Source organism: Nyctereutes procyonoides, unplaced genomic scaffold, assembly GCF_905146905.1.
Source record: "Nyctereutes procyonoides isolate TBG_1078 unplaced genomic scaffold, NYPRO_anot_genome, whole genome shotgun sequence".
NCBI lineage: Eukaryota > Metazoa > Chordata > Mammalia > Carnivora > Canidae > Nyctereutes > Nyctereutes procyonoides.
In genome coordinates, this window is record NW_026575133.1 from 40,196,979 (window position 1) to 40,214,829 (window position 17,851).

At 54.4% G+C, this 17,851-nt stretch overlaps 1 protein-coding gene across 5 annotated transcripts in view; it reads right to left on the minus strand.

Moving 5' to 3' along the window:
• DGKD (diacylglycerol kinase delta) overlaps positions 1 to 17,851 on the minus strand; it is a 106,354-nt gene that overhangs the window by 12,366 nt on the left and 76,137 nt on the right. For 4 of the 5 annotated variants that reach the window (XM_055300151.1, XM_055300152.1, XM_055300154.1 and 1 more), the window contains 15 exons: positions 17,661 to 17,769; positions 14,791 to 14,930; positions 13,511 to 13,595; positions 12,276 to 12,370; positions 12,071 to 12,170; positions 11,721 to 11,994; positions 10,322 to 10,471; positions 9,397 to 9,525; positions 8,072 to 8,168; positions 5,588 to 5,698; positions 3,235 to 3,331; positions 2,924 to 3,031; positions 1,835 to 1,948; positions 679 to 813; positions 203 to 354 (listed from right to left, as the gene is read on the minus strand). In XM_055300151.1, coding sequence (XP_055156126.1) covers positions 203 to 354; positions 679 to 813; positions 1,835 to 1,948; positions 2,924 to 3,031; positions 3,235 to 3,331; positions 5,588 to 5,698; positions 8,072 to 8,168; positions 9,397 to 9,525; positions 10,322 to 10,471; positions 11,721 to 11,994; positions 12,071 to 12,170; positions 12,276 to 12,370; positions 13,511 to 13,595; positions 14,791 to 14,930; positions 17,661 to 17,769 — 1,896 coding nt within the window. The remainder of the gene's footprint in view (positions 1 to 202; positions 355 to 678; positions 814 to 1,834; positions 1,949 to 2,923; positions 3,032 to 3,234; positions 3,332 to 5,587; positions 5,699 to 8,071; positions 8,169 to 9,396; positions 9,526 to 10,321; positions 10,472 to 11,720; positions 11,995 to 12,070; positions 12,171 to 12,275; positions 12,371 to 13,510; positions 13,596 to 14,790; positions 14,931 to 17,660; positions 17,770 to 17,851) is intronic. The other variant, XR_008661195.1, reaches the window with a different exon arrangement.

A 17,851-nucleotide genomic window follows, 5' to 3' on the forward strand; every position in this document is an offset into this window, starting at 1 on the left:
GCCAATTTGTGGAAATGAACCACAGGGAAGAAAGCAGAAACCCCAGCTGGGGGCCCTGGGATGGAGGCAGACTGGCACATAAGACGGGGGAAGAGGAACGCCATGCCTGCCCCCTGCGGCGAGCACGGAGCCCGGAGGCCATCAGGGGCCCAGGAGCTCCAGCAGGGAGGAGGCCAACGGGACAGGGAGGGCGAGGGCCCACCTGTGGATGAGGGCTCCCGCCGCCTGCCCGAACTGGTCCATCTGGGTGGCCTCTTCCTCAGACAGGATCTCCGGGTGCAAAGAGAAAGATGGGGGGCGAGGAAGCTCGCACTTCTGCTTGTCTTCCCAGGACTTCAGGGTGTTCTCAAATGCCTAGGGCACAGGACCGCACTATCACACCGTGCACCGCTCTCTCTCGAGAGGGGCAAGCACATGTCCAACAGCAAACACTGCTGTGACACTAGCTGAACAACAGCCAGAAAGGGAGAGCCAGAACTGTTTCACGCTGAGGAGGGGAAGGGTCCTGGAAATTACACCCCTGTTCACTTAATCTCTGTGTCTAACAAAAGTCAGTTCCTAGAATAAAACACTAGAAACTCCAGGCCTTCTTCGAGGAGGCACACAGGCGTGCCCGCAGCTAAGCCCTGGGACTGGTCTGCTCTCTCCGGGGCCCCGCAGGCAGCCTTTCTCACTTACCCTATCTCTGGTGAGTGTCTGCGCCCGGTTCTTGTGGATGATCCGAATGTATCCTGGAGGCTGGATCCAGGCTTCTCCGTCCACCTGCACAGGTACGCCCTCATCCCCCAGGATGGAAATCTTCACCGTGCGACACTGAGCAAACATCACAGCCGTTAGCTGTACACTGCGCAGAACCAAGGAGCCTAGAGGCTGCATCTCAGCACCGTAGGGGCCTTCCTGTCCTACACGCCCCTGCACACAGCAGCTGACGTATGGGATGACACCACGCCTGCCACCAACCACCACCGCAATCAAGGCATCCCTGAGTGGGCCCAGCTTATGAATCCCAAGGGTATGTCCCACCCCTGCCATCCCCAAACCCAGCACTGCATCTGTGACCACAGCGAGGAGACCTCAGGGGTCAGATACAAGCACAGGGCCCTGCACACATACAAACACCTCCCAGAACAGGGTAAACCCTGTTAATGATGCACTGTTTCTCTTTTCAACAAAAAAATCCTGCTTGAGAGTTAAAATCATAAAATTCAAACACCCCACCCTATATGGGTGCAGACCGAGGCCAGAAGGACTGGGAAGCGTTTGCCTGGGGTCCCAGTGGGCTAGGTTATCAGCCTCCCCGCTCCTTATGCATAAGAACACTGCCCTCCCCAAGCTGTCACCAGAAATAATAAGTACTAGGGGATCCCCCTCCTGCCTCCCCTCTCCAGCGGGGCTGGAGAGATGCCAGGTGAGACCACACTTTCTCCATGGCTCACTGCTTGGCCTCCATTCTCAAACTCAGGCTGCTGCTGTGGAAGCTGTTGCCACGGGCCAAGTTCAATAGGGCCTGTCTCATCTCATCCCACCTCGACAAGAGGGGGCAGGGGACAGGTGGCACCCACAAAGAAAACCAGAGCAGGGAGCTCAGACAGGATTCACGTTGGCCCCAATTGTGAAAGACTGTTAACTGTCAAATACAGTGGGTGAGGAAGGGCTCTGGGCCTGGAGGCAGGGAGGGCCAAGGGCACTCCTAGAAGATCGCCCATTCTCTTGGGCTCTGTGTAGCAGGAATCCACTGATGGACACTGGTTCTGGGCCAGGCCCTGCCTCTCCAAACGTGTATGAGCCAGACTGCCTCCCAGGGTCCTCCCACCTGCAGGACCACGGCCAGTACCTGGGCGATTCGGTGATGCTGCAGCTTAATGACACGAGAGACGGCCATCTGCATACTGCCAAACACAGCGACCACCTCCAGGATCTTATCATCAAACGACGGAGCTGCAAAAGTCTGCAAGGACCAGTGTTAAGAGCTGACCTCTGCTCCCGAACTTCCCTGCACACCCCTCTGTGCTCACTTTCTGGGCTGCTGCTCTGCTTAGAGAGAGACAGGGGCACTGCCAGGGGGTGGTGTGTCCTAGCTGAGAAGCAGCTGTGGGGGGGATGTGCTACTGAGGGGTTTTCTAGGAGAGGCCCTAACACCAGCTGCCAGGAATCAAATCTCTGAGCTGGACTAGTAGTGTGACCCCAAGCAAGTCACTTAATTTCTCTTGTCCTCGGTCCCCCCATCCGTGGAATAACACTGGTACGCTCTTATGAGGACTGGGGTAATGTGGGCCTGGTGCTTAGAACGGCTCCCAGAGCCTCTCAAGGGTGTAGTTCATGTGAACTATTTTTGTTGGCTATTATGTATGAAGGAAGCCACACCCCTGGTTAAAGGCAATCAATGCCTCCCACAGTTCTTACAGAAACTCCAAACTTCTTCCCCAGATTACACAACTGCACCTGAGCTCTAACTTGTCTGCATCCCACCCACTGCGCACCGTGCGAGAGAACTTTCTCCACACCACATCCTGTCTCACCACTAAGCCTTCTCATACGCTGTTCCAGCAATCCCCTGGAGCAGCCTCTCCAACCTGCACCCTCCCCTCACCTGACCTGCCAACCCCAAGTCTCCCTTCAGGTCTGTGTAGATGTCTCCCCGAGAAGCCTTCCCAGACTGCCCCACATTGGAGTCGGGCCTGGCTTCTACATCTATACCCCTGACCACATCTGTCCTACTCAGCTTCTCTTCTCGTGAGCAGGGGGACCACCCTATCTGTCCTGTTCTCCACTGTACCCCCAACTGCCAGCACAAGGAAGGAGTTCTGTCCACACCTCTGCACCACCAACAGAGCCCCAAGAGCTAGAATGCTCCACTGGGGCCTGAAGTGGTGGATACCCACACCCAGCTTGGGCCCATGCCACCCAGGACCCCAGTACGTACATCATCTTCCTTGGTGCCCCCCCAGAAGTTGGTCCCTCCAGCATAGCTGGGAATGTTGAGGACGGCAATTCCCTGGAGACTGGGGAGTGGGATGGGTCGACCATCACACTGAGCAGTGGAAATCCCAGAAAAAGAAAAAGGGAGAGAGAGAGATGCACAGGATGGACCTGGTCCTTCTTCACTAGAAATCCTGCCTCCCGCCCACTTCTGGCCCAGACTGAGGGAGTCTCCACCCGGCCAGGAGAAGGGCTAACAGGAGGGCAGACGGGCCCCTGCCTGCCGCAGTCACAGGAGACCCCCACCCCACTCACCTCCAACAGGACCTTCTGCTCCAGGTTCTTGTAGGTTCTGTGTAGCAACTCTTTGGTCCCGAGAACTCCGTACCACATCATGTTCTTGGTCCGACTCCTGTGGGCGGAAAGCAAAGAACACATGGCCTCTCAGCTCTGTTTCTACAGAGAACTACAGTCGCTGCTGAGAACTTCAGGAAGGCATCTGATCACACACCGGTCAGATGCAACAAGCACTCCCAGCACGAGGACTTCCCTCGTGACGTGTCTGTGAGCTATGCAGAAAGAAATACATCTGTTGATGGAAAATTCTGCTAAAAAATAACACTCCCGAGAAAGTAATTTCCAGACATTACAGAACCTCACAAAAAAACTGATGATGAGCAGCCCGGGTGGCTCAGCGGTTTAGTGCCGCCTTCGGCCCAGGGCCTGATCCTGGAAACTGGGGAACTGCTTCTCCCTCTACCTACATCTCTACCTCTCTCTCTGTGTGTCTCTCATGAATAAATTAAAAAAACAAAAAATAAACGGATGTGTTTTTTTTCCAGCTGTAAAATTATGCTCATCACAGAAATTGATAAGTGCAGAAAAGCACAAAGGAATGAATAATCCTCATAATCCCCACATCTGTACGACTGGCAATAAAAAACTTCGCTGTGTTCCCTCAACTTTTTCTAGGTATTTGACTTATGGGTACAACAGCCGTCTCCAGTCTCCTGCCTGACTCTGTGCACTTGGCCCTGCACCCTGTGCCCCGAGGTGGGGCTGACCCCAGCGGGGTACCTCCCCATCGTCGCTGCTCAGCCTTGCCCCCTCTGACTGGACCCAGCCAGTTCCCACTCCTGGGCTCTGTGTATTACAAGGCACTGGTCCCTTTGCACAACACCTCTTCTCAAACATTTCCAGTTACTTCTTTAGGAAAGACTCATAGATGGGGCGCCTGGGTGGCTCAGCAGTTGAGCATCGCCTCTGGTTCAGGGCGTGATCCCAGGGTCTTGGGATCGAGTCCTGCATCGGACTCCCTGCAGGGAGCTTGTGTCTCTGCCCCTCTCTCTATCTCTCTCTCTCTCTCTCTCCCTCTCTGTCTCTCATGAATAAATAAATAAAATCTTTAAAAAAAAAAAAAAAGGATAGACTCATAGAATTGGAATTCCTCTTAGACCTTTTCAAAGCCCTTAATACAGACCCAGGGAGTGTCCTATCTGGGTCCCAAAGCTCTAAGAATGTATTGTCTATCGTCCTCCTCACCTATTTTACTGTTAAATTGTATACATTTTAATTACTTTTTCAGTTATTCTTAAATGATTCAGACTCACCACCACGTGCTATATAACAGAGATGTCCCTGGGGGCCTCTGAAGCCCCTTCCTCCACTCAAGAGCCCCAGAGTTCAAAGTTTCTTGAATTCTTATACTTGATTTTGTTTTCCCAGAAATTTCCAACCACACAGAATGTGGGTGATCACCAGAGCAGCTCCTCAGGTGTGTGACCCCCTCCCACCCAGCTCCCCCAGAGACACCCCTCCAGGTGATAATGGCACCAAGCAAGCAGGGGCACACAGACCGGACGGAACAGCGAGCGAGTCTGCAGGCTCTCCAGCAAGGGGCCCCTCAACTCCTATGTCAATGGCTGTCTCTGTCCACACTCACGCCAGCTTCTCCCTCACTAGTTCTAGAATGTCAAAGCTGAACAGTCTCCTCCTCCAGGAGGGATGAGGAGGGAGATGCTAACTCCTGCTTCACTTCTCATATTTCCACGGAGACAGAATTTCCACTTCAACCCAGGAGGAAACCTGCCCATTCCTCTCCATCCCCTCCCTAGGCCGGGAGGGGCGAGCAGATATAATTTAGAGGAAGAAACTGAACGTCTCCAGGGACACCCCTCGGGCCTCTCATGTGGCTTTCTGTGGAGGGCGCCTTCTCCTGGGATTTGTGGGGAGCCAACCAGGCCGCCCAGGTCTGCCTGGTGGTGAGGAACACACAGACCCGCCACCAACGTTGCCAGGGCCTCTCAAGTCTGGCACAGTAACTTCTTAGCAAACTGTATGTCGCCAGGCCCTTCACAGCATCACCACGGACTGTCGACTCTCCAGAGACTCGGACGAGACCCTTCCAACTGACCACAGTCACTCATTTTCTCATGTGGAATTTGAGAGATGGAACCCTCCTCCAGGCTGCCCTCTTAGACTCCAACTTGCTCCCAGCCACATCTCGTAAAAGCACCTTCCTTCCGACAACAAGACATTTGGGCTTTACATATGCCTTCTGCCTTAGCACTGTGTGCCCTTTACCTCGCAGACTCCAGAAGTCCTCGCTTCCCGGAAGGAGAAGCGAGGAGGGTGCAAAGGGCAGGTGTGCACACAGGCCACCACCTACCTGCACTTCTCTGGGTGCTCATCACGCTTGTTGTTGAAGTCCAGGGAAATCTTCGCATCCAGGCCAATGCCAAAATAATTGTTCATGACGCACTTCTCTGTGTAATACTCTCTGCAAAGGGGGAGTCAGTCCAGTGAGAACAATCCTAGCTCATTTAGTAGCCTCTCAACCTCCAAGCATCTCTCACTGAGGGCAAAACTCATGGCTTGTTCTTCAGGAGCATCTTTATTGACACAGAACTCATCCCACCCAACATAACCATTTAAAATGTAGGACTTGGTGATCTTTAACATACTTGGTCACGTAACCGTCGCTACTATCCATTTTAAGACATCTCATCACCCCAAAAGCAAGCCCCCAGCCCTTAGCCATCAGTCCCTAAACCCTCCTCAACTCCGGCAACCACGAATCTGCTGTCTCTATGCTGTGCCTATTCTCAAGTTTCATACAAATGGAATCCAGAGTGCGAGCATCATGATTTTGGGGCTCGTTGGGCTCAGGACCTCATCCCTCCTAATGGCTCCACAGTACTCCGCTGTAGATGTGTGAGCACCAGTACACATGCCAGAGTGAACAGTTTCCCTCCTCCTGGGCCTCATGGACACTGGGTTTTGAGGTACCACCAGACTTTCCCAGAGCAGCTGCACCGTCTCACACTCCCCACCACGCTCTCAGGCAACATGAAACCTGACGATATCTATGGCACATATACTCACATATCTTCAACCGTGGGTCTCAGAATGTGCCTCAAACACCCCCAGACCTGATCAAAGTCATCTCCAAATGTGAAAACGTCCATCCCAGCCCCCATGGCAGCCCCTGCCTTCCCCGTGTCCACCATTGATGAGACTCATTTAACTCCAGCTTCTCAGCCCATCCCCTCCCCTCGGCAATCATCGTGGCTGCAGGGGTCACACTAGGGCTCTGTAGACCCTCCTCTCCCTCCAGGGCAGCTGGTGTAAAGGAGTCCCTGACCCTCTGCCCGGAGAAAGCAGCAAGGAGGGGACATGCCTGGCATTCCTGGTGGTGGCTCCCACACAAACTACACAGGGAGTACTGTGTGGGTCAGAACTCTGCCACATTTAGGTTAACAGGCGTTTGAAGCCTGATTTGAGAAGCAATCACCACACGGACATGTTTTTATGACATGTCTAATCCAAGTGCCTAAAAGCTTAGTGAGAGCAAAGCACAACAAACTGTTTTCTGAGCAGAAGACCACATGCTGACCAGTATTTATAGGTCCTGGGAAAAGTGAAGGATCTGATCCAGAAAAACAGCTTGGGGACAAGGGAAGGAGAATGGAGAGACTGGGCACAGGGACCTGGGAAGTGGGAGGCAGCCAGGCCCCAGAGGTCCCGGCAGCATGACCATGAGTCTGGGGCCCCCCTGGCCATGGCCCTGGCGCGCCACCCTGCATGGACAGAGGACAGCAGCTTGTCTCCCCAGATGAGTCTCACCCCACGTGGACAAGAGGAAAAGACGATGCCTCCGCTGCCAGGTGTGGGACCTCACTGGTCTCAGGTGAAGGGAACAAAAGAAGTATCTAACTCAGGAGGCCCTATTGGGTGCTGCTCACGGAAGGCTGCAGCCCCTACTGAGGAAAACAGTGTCAGGACCCAAGCCCCAGAAGGGCCAGGGCAGCAGGTGAGAGGCAGGCAGACAGCAGTGTCAGGTCCAGGACAAGGACGCTGACGTGTCTAGGCAGGCTAGCATCTGGCAGCAGATGTCTGAACCGAGGCCACTCTGCACACTTCTGGCTCTGCTCTCCAGAACCCCAAGAGTCCGCACAAAGCTGCACATTTCTGTCACCCTCCACCACGCCAGACACACATGGCACGCATTCAACCAACTGCCACCAGCCACACTGCCCAGACCTTGCTACCAGCCAGCAGAAGGGAAACCCTAGAAGACCAGGTTTTCAAAATACCATCTGTTTCCACCATGGCCTGAATAAACTCCACTGACAGAGGCCTCGGTGCCTGAGAAACAGGGCAGAGGACATGGCAATGGCCCACAGAGCAGCCTGGGAGCCTTCTTCCCTGCGATCCCAAACCCAAGTATCTCCTAGATTTGGCCCCAGAGCCTAGGCCCCTGCAGGGCCAAAAGGGTAGAGCATGGGAAGAAGGGTGTCAGGACGAGGCACCAACACAGGGCCAGCCAGGGTCCTGGAGAGTGAAAAAGAACAAGGAGGGAGCTTCTGAACCCTCCGAAAACCTCAGATGTTGATGGATGTTCGGGAGCCACTGACACAAGATGGGGAGCTGGGATGAGCCAGGACAGGCTACTCCCATCACAGAACTTTCCAGCCAGACGCTTAGCTGAGGCACCACAGTTTCTAGGTTTTCCTTCTCAGCTAACGAAGCTGGAGGAGGATCTCCTCGTCAACGGTACATGAACTCCTCCAGCCAATTCCAAACCGGCTTTCTGGGCTCCAACATTCTTTAGCAACCCGTGCAGCCGCACCTGCTTTACCCCCATACTCACAGGTTTTCCGGTTCAGAGTTAAAGGGATCCGCGTTAATTAGTAAGCGACTGATGACAGAACCTCCAGGCAAGGAACCAGACATCCCAGCCCGAACATCTGGAGGGAGGGAACAGGGACAGACTGCAGGTCAGGATTCACTGGATTAGGAGACGCTCACGTCTTCTAGGCTGAGGCACTCTTTGACATGTTACTGTAATTAAACATCTCTCAATAATGTAGAAACAGATCCAAATGTTGACAATTAAGTGTTTCAGGCCAAAGATTACCACCATAAATCCATATTCATGGAGCAAAAACACACACTCTAGGTGGGAGAGACCAACACCTAGAAGACGTGTCAAAGAACGGCTTACAAAGTCAGTTCCATTACAGGTAAGAAGCTCCACCAAACGATCCCTTAGTACAAGTCATCTTAGCATTCAGCCGCACGGCTTTGAGAGGCTAAGTTCAGGAGACGTAAATAGGGAACAGCCCAAGTGACCAGAACCCTCAAGGAATCTGCATTATAATTTGAAAATGTCAAGTCCTGAGCACCAGGGCAGAACTGGAGCCCTGCCAGTCCACCCGTTCAGGGACATGTGTCTCTGATTAAACAAATACAGCTCGTTGGCCTCATTGCCCAAGGGCTTCTGGGACTTTCTTTCTATTCAGCTGAGATTACCTAGAAGTTGCCCAATCACTTATGGGAGCCGATGGTGTGACATGCACTCTGACAGGCCCAGGAGGGCTCAGGAAGTCACCTGAAGCTGCTTAAGGGGCTCCTACTGGCCATCTCAGTCCCAGTGCTAACCCTTCCTTCTGCAGACACAGAGAACTGTTACTGCCCTCTGGAGGGACGGTTACCTCCACCCCTACCTGGGCAAAATGAAAGCAAACATAGGAAGGTGGACTGGCCCAACTCCGTGGCCACTTGTGCCCTCCTACAATCATGCTAGAAACGACAGGATGACTCAACTGGCTCCCCACCACAACCTGCCCACCCCTCCCTCCTCACTCAGGATGATTCCTATTCATCCTTCAGTACCCAGCTCAACTATCCCCTCCTCAATGATGCCTTTCTGGGGCCTCTGGCAGCAATCTGGGGGCTGGCTGCCCTTTACAATAAATAAATGCACTTTTCATGCCATAATATCACTTTGAAACCTAGTTTCTGTTTCCCACAGACCTAAATATAAACTCTTGAAGGACAGGAACCGGGTCTCATTCATTCCCACAGACTCCATGCCAGGCAAAGCAGGAGGCCCCTGACGTCACTAGCTGGCAAGGTAGCACCCCACCTGCACCAGCCCACAGACACACACGGCCAACCTGTGGGGACACTCACTGGAGAACAGGATCTTGGTGTTCAGGGCTGGCAGGCCATCCCGGTTTCCTGACTGGGAAGGAAGAGAGGCAGAACTGCCCAGTGACAGACTTCCTTTGCTTATCAGCTTCTCACATGGGGATTTGGACACTACAAAAACAGAACAGAAACCCGTAAAACCATCCAAAATAGAACATTCCTGAAGCACTGGGAAAGGTCATTAGAGAAACAACTGCTGCTAAGGGCTGAGGGGAATAGGGAACGGTCACCAGCCCTGGTCAGCCCCCAGCAGAGGGTACGAGACAAATCAAGAGTCCAGGAGAGAGGAGGTGACCTGGGAAGGGGCCAGAGAGGCAAGTGGGTCTAGACACCATCTGGAGGCTGGGAGAGGGGGGTGGGGCTGACTCCCAGTCACAGTGGGGGCTGTGGGCGCCCAAGGAGGGCAGAGTGGAGCTCAGAACGGTAACGATCATGGAGTAAACACTCAGGCAGACACCTCCCAGCGGGTTGCACAGGCTACGAGGAGGGGGCTACACAGAGTCAGTCGGAAGGTGGTGCCTCTCCACAGCAACAGCCTGGGCTGGGAGCTGTTCCAAAGGGATAAGGAGCCCCAGCGGACAGCCCGTAGGACTAGGTGGTACCATAGCCAAAATGCCGGGTAGCCTGGCCTGCAACCACCTGCACGGGAATGCCTGAGACCTGCTGCACCTGGCGTGCATGGGCAGGTTCTAGGGAAAGCACACTCTTTCCTATGGGGTCCTGCAGGGACTTCCCCAGACAAGGGGAGGTGGTGCACGGAAACAGGCCATGCATTCGTGACTTTTTATAGTAAGAAGTCAAACTAACTATGAGAAGGGAACCTAAACCTTCCCAGGGCCAGCTTTCTGACTATGGCAAACCCCAGAGGCCTGAGCACTGTGATGGGGTCATCAGGACTGGCTGGTACCTTTGCGGAGGCTCCTGCCCTTGGCAACCCCACAGCTCTCAGTGGGACACACTCTGTCATCCGATTTCAGGTCTTTTTTCTCCTCTGACTCAGAGAGACCTAAGGTGAAGCCCTCCTGTTCTTGGGTCTGGGCGTTCTGTTCGTCAACAGCTGTGCAAGGAAAGAACGAATGCAGTTGAGTGCATGGTGGCGGAGTACATGGATGGCACGTGGCCCAGAGCGCCTGAGTGCCCAACATGGGCTCCTCTCCCCATCTCCGTGAACTCTGTTTAGACATCCTCTCAGCTGAGGGCTCTCAGCCCAAAGAGGCCACCCTGTCCCCACTGTCCTCTGACCCGTCCAAGAATGTCGGGCTCCGGGCATCTGCGTGGATGGGCTGGGGAGAAGGAGGAGAGCCAAGCGGCTGGAAGACGTGGAGAAGGCGAGTGGACTAAAGGCACATGGGGCCTCCACCTGACCATCAGCCAGAAGCAGGCCTGGCGCACACACACCAGCGGGGATCATAACCCCTGATTCTCACTGATGGACGAGGAGGCGGGTCTGCTGGGAAGGGTTTGGGGTGAGTGGGAGTGGGATGAAATGGTTTCTGAGAGTCATGAGAGCACACAGATGGAGGACAACACAGCCCGAGGGAGGCTGGATGCCTGAAGTTCACAGGTCACACTGCATTTGCAGCATTCCCTTCAAAGCTTAGAAATCAAGTCTACAAAAAGGAAGCTACCAGCCGGTGAGTCTTTAATCCTACACAGTCCACCCACCCTCTGCCTGCAGGCTCATCATGGAGAGTTGGCAACCTGGCCCCCAGGCCCGGAACACCCTCCGCACCGCAGCAAGGGCCCCCCCCCCCCTGCTCTAACCACCTCCCGCCCAGCCTCCCACCCTTCGACACACAGCAGTGCTCCGTGCCAGCCTCTCTTTCCATCCCACAGCTGATGGCCTCACCCACCACCCCCAGCCAGGCCCACCTCTCATAGGGTCCTCCTCTCAGGGTGTCCTCAGAGCTCCTAGTTCCACCTCCAGAGTGAGGTTCTCTTCAGAACACCCCCAGCCCTCGTGCAGCCCCTGTCCCCTCGGCAAGGTCCCTGCACACCCACCGCTAGCAACTGTTTCTGCCAAGCTGCACCCGAGGCCTGGCAGCTGGACAGGTCAGGCCCCTTGCAGGGAGTGGTCCCCCCAAGCAAGGACCGGTTCACACCCAGCTGGGGTCCCACCCTGCCCTGCCCTCCGCTTTCTGCTCCCTCTAATCCTTCCATCAGACACAAGTGTGGTGAGGAGGGCGGATGTGCCTTGGGGTGTCTGGCTGTGGCCCCAGAGGTGGATTCCTGTTTGTCTGCCACCACGTCTGGGGGGAAAACAGAGTACCCAGTGCTTGCTACTTGATCGTTAAGAGACCCGTTACCTTTTTCTGTGTGTTCTATGATCTGACGGATGGCTTTCTTCAGGCTGTTGGCTCTGAGCATGAGCTGTTCCCGGGGACGGAATATCTGCGGCCGGGTGGGGCACGCTGACCCCACCGAGCGCTCCCCTGTGGAGCCGCAGCCGCTGCCCGCCCCGTCTCCATCTTCCGCCTCCTCAGCGATGGTGGGCGGAGGGGTGGGCAGGGAGGACGAGGCCTGGGACTCATCATCCAGGGTCTTGAGGAGAGAGTCCAGCTTCTCTTTCAGGACAGAGCACTGGTGGAAAACGAAGGGAATGGGGTGGAGTGCTTCTCCGTCCTACACCCTCCCGCCCAGGAGCCCAGGCACGGACCTTCTTGGCCATGACCTCTGACTCCTCCGAGCTCTCGGTGGTCTTCTCGTAGGCTTTCCCCACCCGAGCCACGAAGTCCTTCACAGTCTCGCAGAGCACTCTGTGGGAGGAAACACGGAAAGACACTTCCAGAGAAAGTTCTGCCTGGGACCCAGGCACCCTGCGAGGTTGACCCCTGGCTCCCCCAAAGCCACCGGGCACTCACTTGGCCGACGAGATCACCACCGAGTGCTGGTCGGAGGTCAGAATTTTGGAAAGATGGGCCGCGACTGAGTCTTCATAGAAGAGAATTTGTTGCACCTACAGTTATCACGAGACAGGGTGGGGTGACTGAAAGGTCCCAGAGAGCTCCTCACCCACTTCCCCTGCCAGCCGGGGCCTCAGCTCACTTCACGCGCCAACCTGAGATCCGCCAGTGCTGGCTGAAAGGTTTCAAATGCTTCACCAAGCTGTGAACAGACAGGTCTTAACAAAAAAGACCGTGTCGATATGGCGCTACTTCAGTCTCACGGCCCGCCCCTGCATGTGCCAGGAAGCGCAGTCTAGTCCTGGCACCTTCCGGCAGCAAGGTCGACAGGCAGGGCTCCTTCACTGAGGTTCCAGTCACAGCGGACCTATTTTTCCTCCTGGTTGAGACAGGGCCCTGGCCCCTCGGCTCCCGGCGTAAACGAGCCCCTCCCCACTCACCTCCACCTGCTGAAATGGGATTACTGTGTGGCCAACACAGGCTCCAGGGACCGCCACCCAGCCAGTAAAGATCTTAGGCTTTGCACACTCTGCGTTCTTTCTCTCTCAAAACATGCAAACCTTTGTTTGCTCATAGGCTAGGTCAAGGCCCAGCCCAGACTGGAGCTGGGGGTCATCGTTTGCTGACCCCCACCCTCCTGACAGGGAGACAGCCCATGGCAGAGCCCTCTCTCCGCTCAGCCAGCAGCCAGGTCACCCAGTGGGCATGAGCACAGCTACGTGCCGGGCACTGCATGAGCAGAGCCAAACCTAGGCCTAGGCCCTGGGGGACCAACAAGTCACAAAAGCAATTGTAAAATGAGAAGAACCAAACATTGGACACTGGACCAGCACAGGCTAAGCGCAAGGGTGGCAGGATGGAGGGATTCTAGAGGAGTGGGACCAGAGAGGGAGCCTGGAGGCCACTGGGAACAACGGCAGTAGGGGCAGACCTTGGGAGTGCACAGTGCAAGAGCAGGAAGTCGTAGGAGACCATCGTCACAAGGGACTCCAAGTCCTGGGGTCACCCCGGGAAGCCCCCAGAGGACCCCAAGGCCCACGAGATAGTTGGAATTCACTCAGCTCCCACGTGACCCTGGGCTGAGCCTGCACCTCTGCGGGCCCAACCTCGGGCAGGACGTTTAAGGAGCGGCTCATCAGCAAAGGGCTGGGGAGGTGGCGTGAACGATGCTAGGTGGGGGCAACAGCAGATACCTCAGAGCCCTCACTGAAGTCTTCAGTGCCCGTGGAAGAGGAGGCCTGCCGCGGGAGTTTGGTCTCGTAAGCCATGACGCTCCACCTGCACACATAAAGGCAGCCCTCAGCAAGTCGGCCCAGCCCTGGGCAATCTTACAGTCTGACTTCATCCGTAAGCCCTTTATCTCCACTCTGCGCCCCATAACTTGGCTCCTCACTGAGCTGAGAACAAACGTCACAACCAATAAGGCCCTGCAGGCCCCTGAGGGAGGGTAAAAGGGATCCCATGAATGAACATCTGCTTCTGTAAGCGATGGGTTCCCCTTCTACAGAGTGCCAACACCCCCCAGCCAGCAGCCAGCTCCCCCAGATAGGAGCATTTCACAGGCACCAAAGACAGGCACGGACACCTCCCTTAAAGGGAGAAGATGCGGCAGGGGCAGCCAGAGTGCACTCAAAATCACACTGCCAATCACCACTGCAGGATCCTACCCAAGACCATGAAGCACTTGTCAGTGAGACCAATTTCCCACAGGCATGTGGTTAGTGGGATTCCCTACATCTAGCTCAGAACTAAAAGTAGTTCACTCAAAAAGGATGCCAAAGTATTTTTAAACCTATACAGAACAATTACCCAGAACTTATCTTCTCCTGGGAACAGAGTATGGGGAAATGGGACCGCTCAGCCTTATGACAAGGACAACTCTGCTGGCGGGGGTCCGCCAGGGGCACCCCTCACCCAAGGCCTCGCCGCCTCACTTGAACCACTCAAGGGCAGGTTGCTCACCCGTTCTGTTTATTTTTAACTTCTGCAGAATCTGATGAAAAGTTAGAAACTATCAAAAAATATCAAATATCAAAACCTGACCGTGCTCAGATCCAATATTTTTTTCAACAAACACTAGTTGAATTGACCAAATGAATTAAACTCTCATCCCTCAACACACCCACAAGGTAGCTAGGATTATTTTTCCCTTCCTGACGAGGAATCTAAGACTCAGTGAGACTGAGGAAAGTGCTCAAGTTCATTCAACTCTCAGTGACAGAGCAGGGATTTACATCTCAGATGCATCTGACTGTCCTGTGTTTTTTTTTTTTTCCTGTGTTTCTTATTGAAGCATAATTAATGTCCAGTGTTATATTAGTTTCAGGCATATGACACAATGATTCAATAATTCTCAGTCAGGTCCAATCTCTACAAACAGCTGCACAGGACTTCTGTCGTCCTGGGAGCCCAGGCCGAGAACACCTGGTCGAGGTGCCCTGCCCTGTGTGGTGTGAGAATGCCCTCCACTCACCGGTCCAGCATCTTGGTGCTGGCTCGTTCCAGCTTTTCTAAGATCTGCGGGAGCTGGGTGTCATCGTCACAGGCTGAGCCCCAGCCTAACACGCGAGCCAGGTCGTTTCCCGTGCCGAGGGGCAGCACTCCCAGCTGGCACTGGCAGGACACAGAGGGAAGACATGGCATTAAACACCCTCCCTGTTAACTGTGACAATAGCCAAGTTCAGCAAGAGGTCTCCTCTAAGACAGGGTGGCTCTCAGAGTCTAGGCAAAGCCCACCAGACAGACGGAGGGTCTTTTAATCCAAGAGAAGATTCCAGAACTATGCCTGTTTCTCATCTTGACACTTAATCCTCTAGGACCACCCTGATGTAGATTTCCAAAATCTCCTCCCTTCCCATTTTCACTGCTATGGCCACAATCCTGCCCTTCCTGTGAGTATCTAGGAAGCCCCACCTCTCTGAGTCCCCACCACCTCTCCATCCACTACACCTTATTCACTAATGCCAAGATCATCTTTCAAAAACATCACTAGTGTCATTTCATTCCTGGCTTCTAAGTCCATCAGAAACAGGGGCCAGGACATGCACCTAACCTGAGCATGCCCCAGTGCTTGGCCTATAGCCTTCCACCTGACCCTCCCCAGAGCCACGGTGTGTGCTGCTCAGGCCCGGGCCTCCACCTGGAACTCTCATCAGGCCAGTTCGGGCTCAGGAAGCTCCCCGATGCTGGATGCCCAAGAACTCAGCCTCCAGTTCTGCCATGCAGCGTGTGGAAGCACTACCAGTCCTCCCCAAGCACAGCACGGCCTGGGACCACCCACCCCAACCACCCTCCCGGGGCCAGCAACTCAGCCAGAAAGCCCCGCCGGCCTGAGGATGAGGACAAGGAAACCCAGCACACCAGTCGGAGAGGACCTGGTGTTGGAGCCTTAAGAAAAGGGGCAGAGAGAGCACTAAAGGCACAACAGTGTTCCAGATGGAGAGGTGACCCACGTGCCAAGTCAGGGGACAGGAAGTCAGAGAAGCAGAGACAGAGGAGGAGCCACACAGGGGACTCTGATAAACTAAGTTTAAGTCTGGACTTTTACCTAAAGTCAAGGAGCCACCAGAGAACACTCAGCAGAGTGGGTGAGTGAGCAAAACTGCCCATGGGGAACAGCCCCAGTGAGCAGCCTGGACAGACAGAGTCCCCGGGGCAGCTGAGGTATACTCAGCAGCACACAGGACGTGGCCCAGACACTCTGGGGTGGCAGCTAACTGGAAATGAGGGAGGGCGAGGGAAGGATCCAGAATGATGTCCGGTAGATGATATTTTCAGACTCCTTGAAAAAAAAACACAGGGTGGTGGGGCTGAGTGGGGGGCTCAGGGCCGAAAATGCCAGGCTTGAGGCACTATGGGCACGGAGACAGACCTGGGGCAGCCAGGAAGAAGAAAAACAGAGAGAGGGTGAGGGTGGGGTCTCAGGGAAGCCGGGCAAGCAGGGGAGTGATCAGGACCAAGTGCGACGGAGAAGCCAAAGGAGATGAATGCTCGCTGGACTGAGCTGAATGGATGAAAACAAACGACTGGCCTCCCCGCCTTCCTGGTTAGTGATGGTGAACTTGTGAATAATCCTGGAACTCAACAGACTTAAACGAGGGCGCAAGTGTCCTGGCCCACCTCCACCACTAGGGGCCAGTGTGCGCCTGCGCTGAGCAGGTGACCAGCACAGGCCGGTTCAGACCCGGTTCAGACAGGCGCCTCTCAGCATCATCCCAGAGTCCAGGGCTAAACAGACAAGTCCCCCCACCTACCAAGACCACCCACGCTAGCAGCCGGGAGAGAAGGCTAAGTCTCTGAAAAACATGCTCAAAGTCAGGTCAAAGACCTGGAAAATGTGTTGAAAGCAAATGACAAACCTAGAAAAATATGACCGACAGGAGTTGGTCCTAATATATAATAATATCCCTAATATAACAATGATCCTTAGTATGTCTTAAAGAGGTAAATATCCTAATAGAAAACTAGGCCAAAAATATGGACACCTGATTCACCTAAAAATTCATAGTTAACAGAAATGTTTGACTTGATCAGTATTAAACAAGAATCAAACATACCTTTCTCTACCTAGTTGGGCGAAAGAAAGATGATGAGCAAGAGACAGTGAAGGGGAAGGGTGTCTCTGCAGCCTCAGGAAGGCACACGGGCACAAACCCCCAGGGCAGGGAGGCGAGCCAACCCGTGCTGCACAGAGCTCTCCGTTTACTGACGAGGATCACAAGGCAAAACACAGTAACTGGAGAGCCTGGGGAATGTGGGTCTGTGTAAATTAAAACTGTATCATGTCTTATACATATATATATCTTGACCGGAGGTCTGAAAAATAGTTAGCGGCAGTGGTTAGCACTGGAGGGTGAGGAACGAGGACGATGGAGCACAGTGGGAAATCAATGAACACTTTTTTGTTTTCCAATCAGGAAAATTTAAGAGAGAGAGAGAGAGACACGAAATCCAATGAACCCTGTGACTTGACTTTCAAGTGTATGTCTGCCGCCGCGCGCCACCCCCCCCCCCCCCCCGCACCACCAAGCAGGAGGCACCGGCAGCAGGGCCTAGCACTACCCAATAAAAGCTGGGGGGGGGGCACCGTGGAATGGCAGCCCCACCCAACTTGTTCCTGGCCTGGGACCTCCAAGGAGTGGAAGGTTCTTTCATAGCTCCCTTCACTTCTAGCTGAAGTTCTCATTCCTACATCACAGCTCCTGGGCCCCGTGACACCTGCTTTTCCCTCCAAGACGCCTGCTCTTCCCTCCGAGACCTTTGCCGCACCCAGTTGAGAAGACAGGGAGATCACGGTACCACAGCATCCAGCTCCCCTGCCTGGGCCCCTCCACGTCCACGTACCTGTTTGTGAAGATTGAGGCTGTCGATTTCAGAGAGGACCCAGCCAACACTGCCATCCCCACCACAAACCAGAATCCGGAATGTATCAAACTTCTGGAATAAGCGTAAGCTGCAGAGAAATGAAAATGTCAGAGAAATGAGGTCCATTCTAAAGGCCAAATGATGGCCAGTGAGTCCTGGGCCAAAAAGCC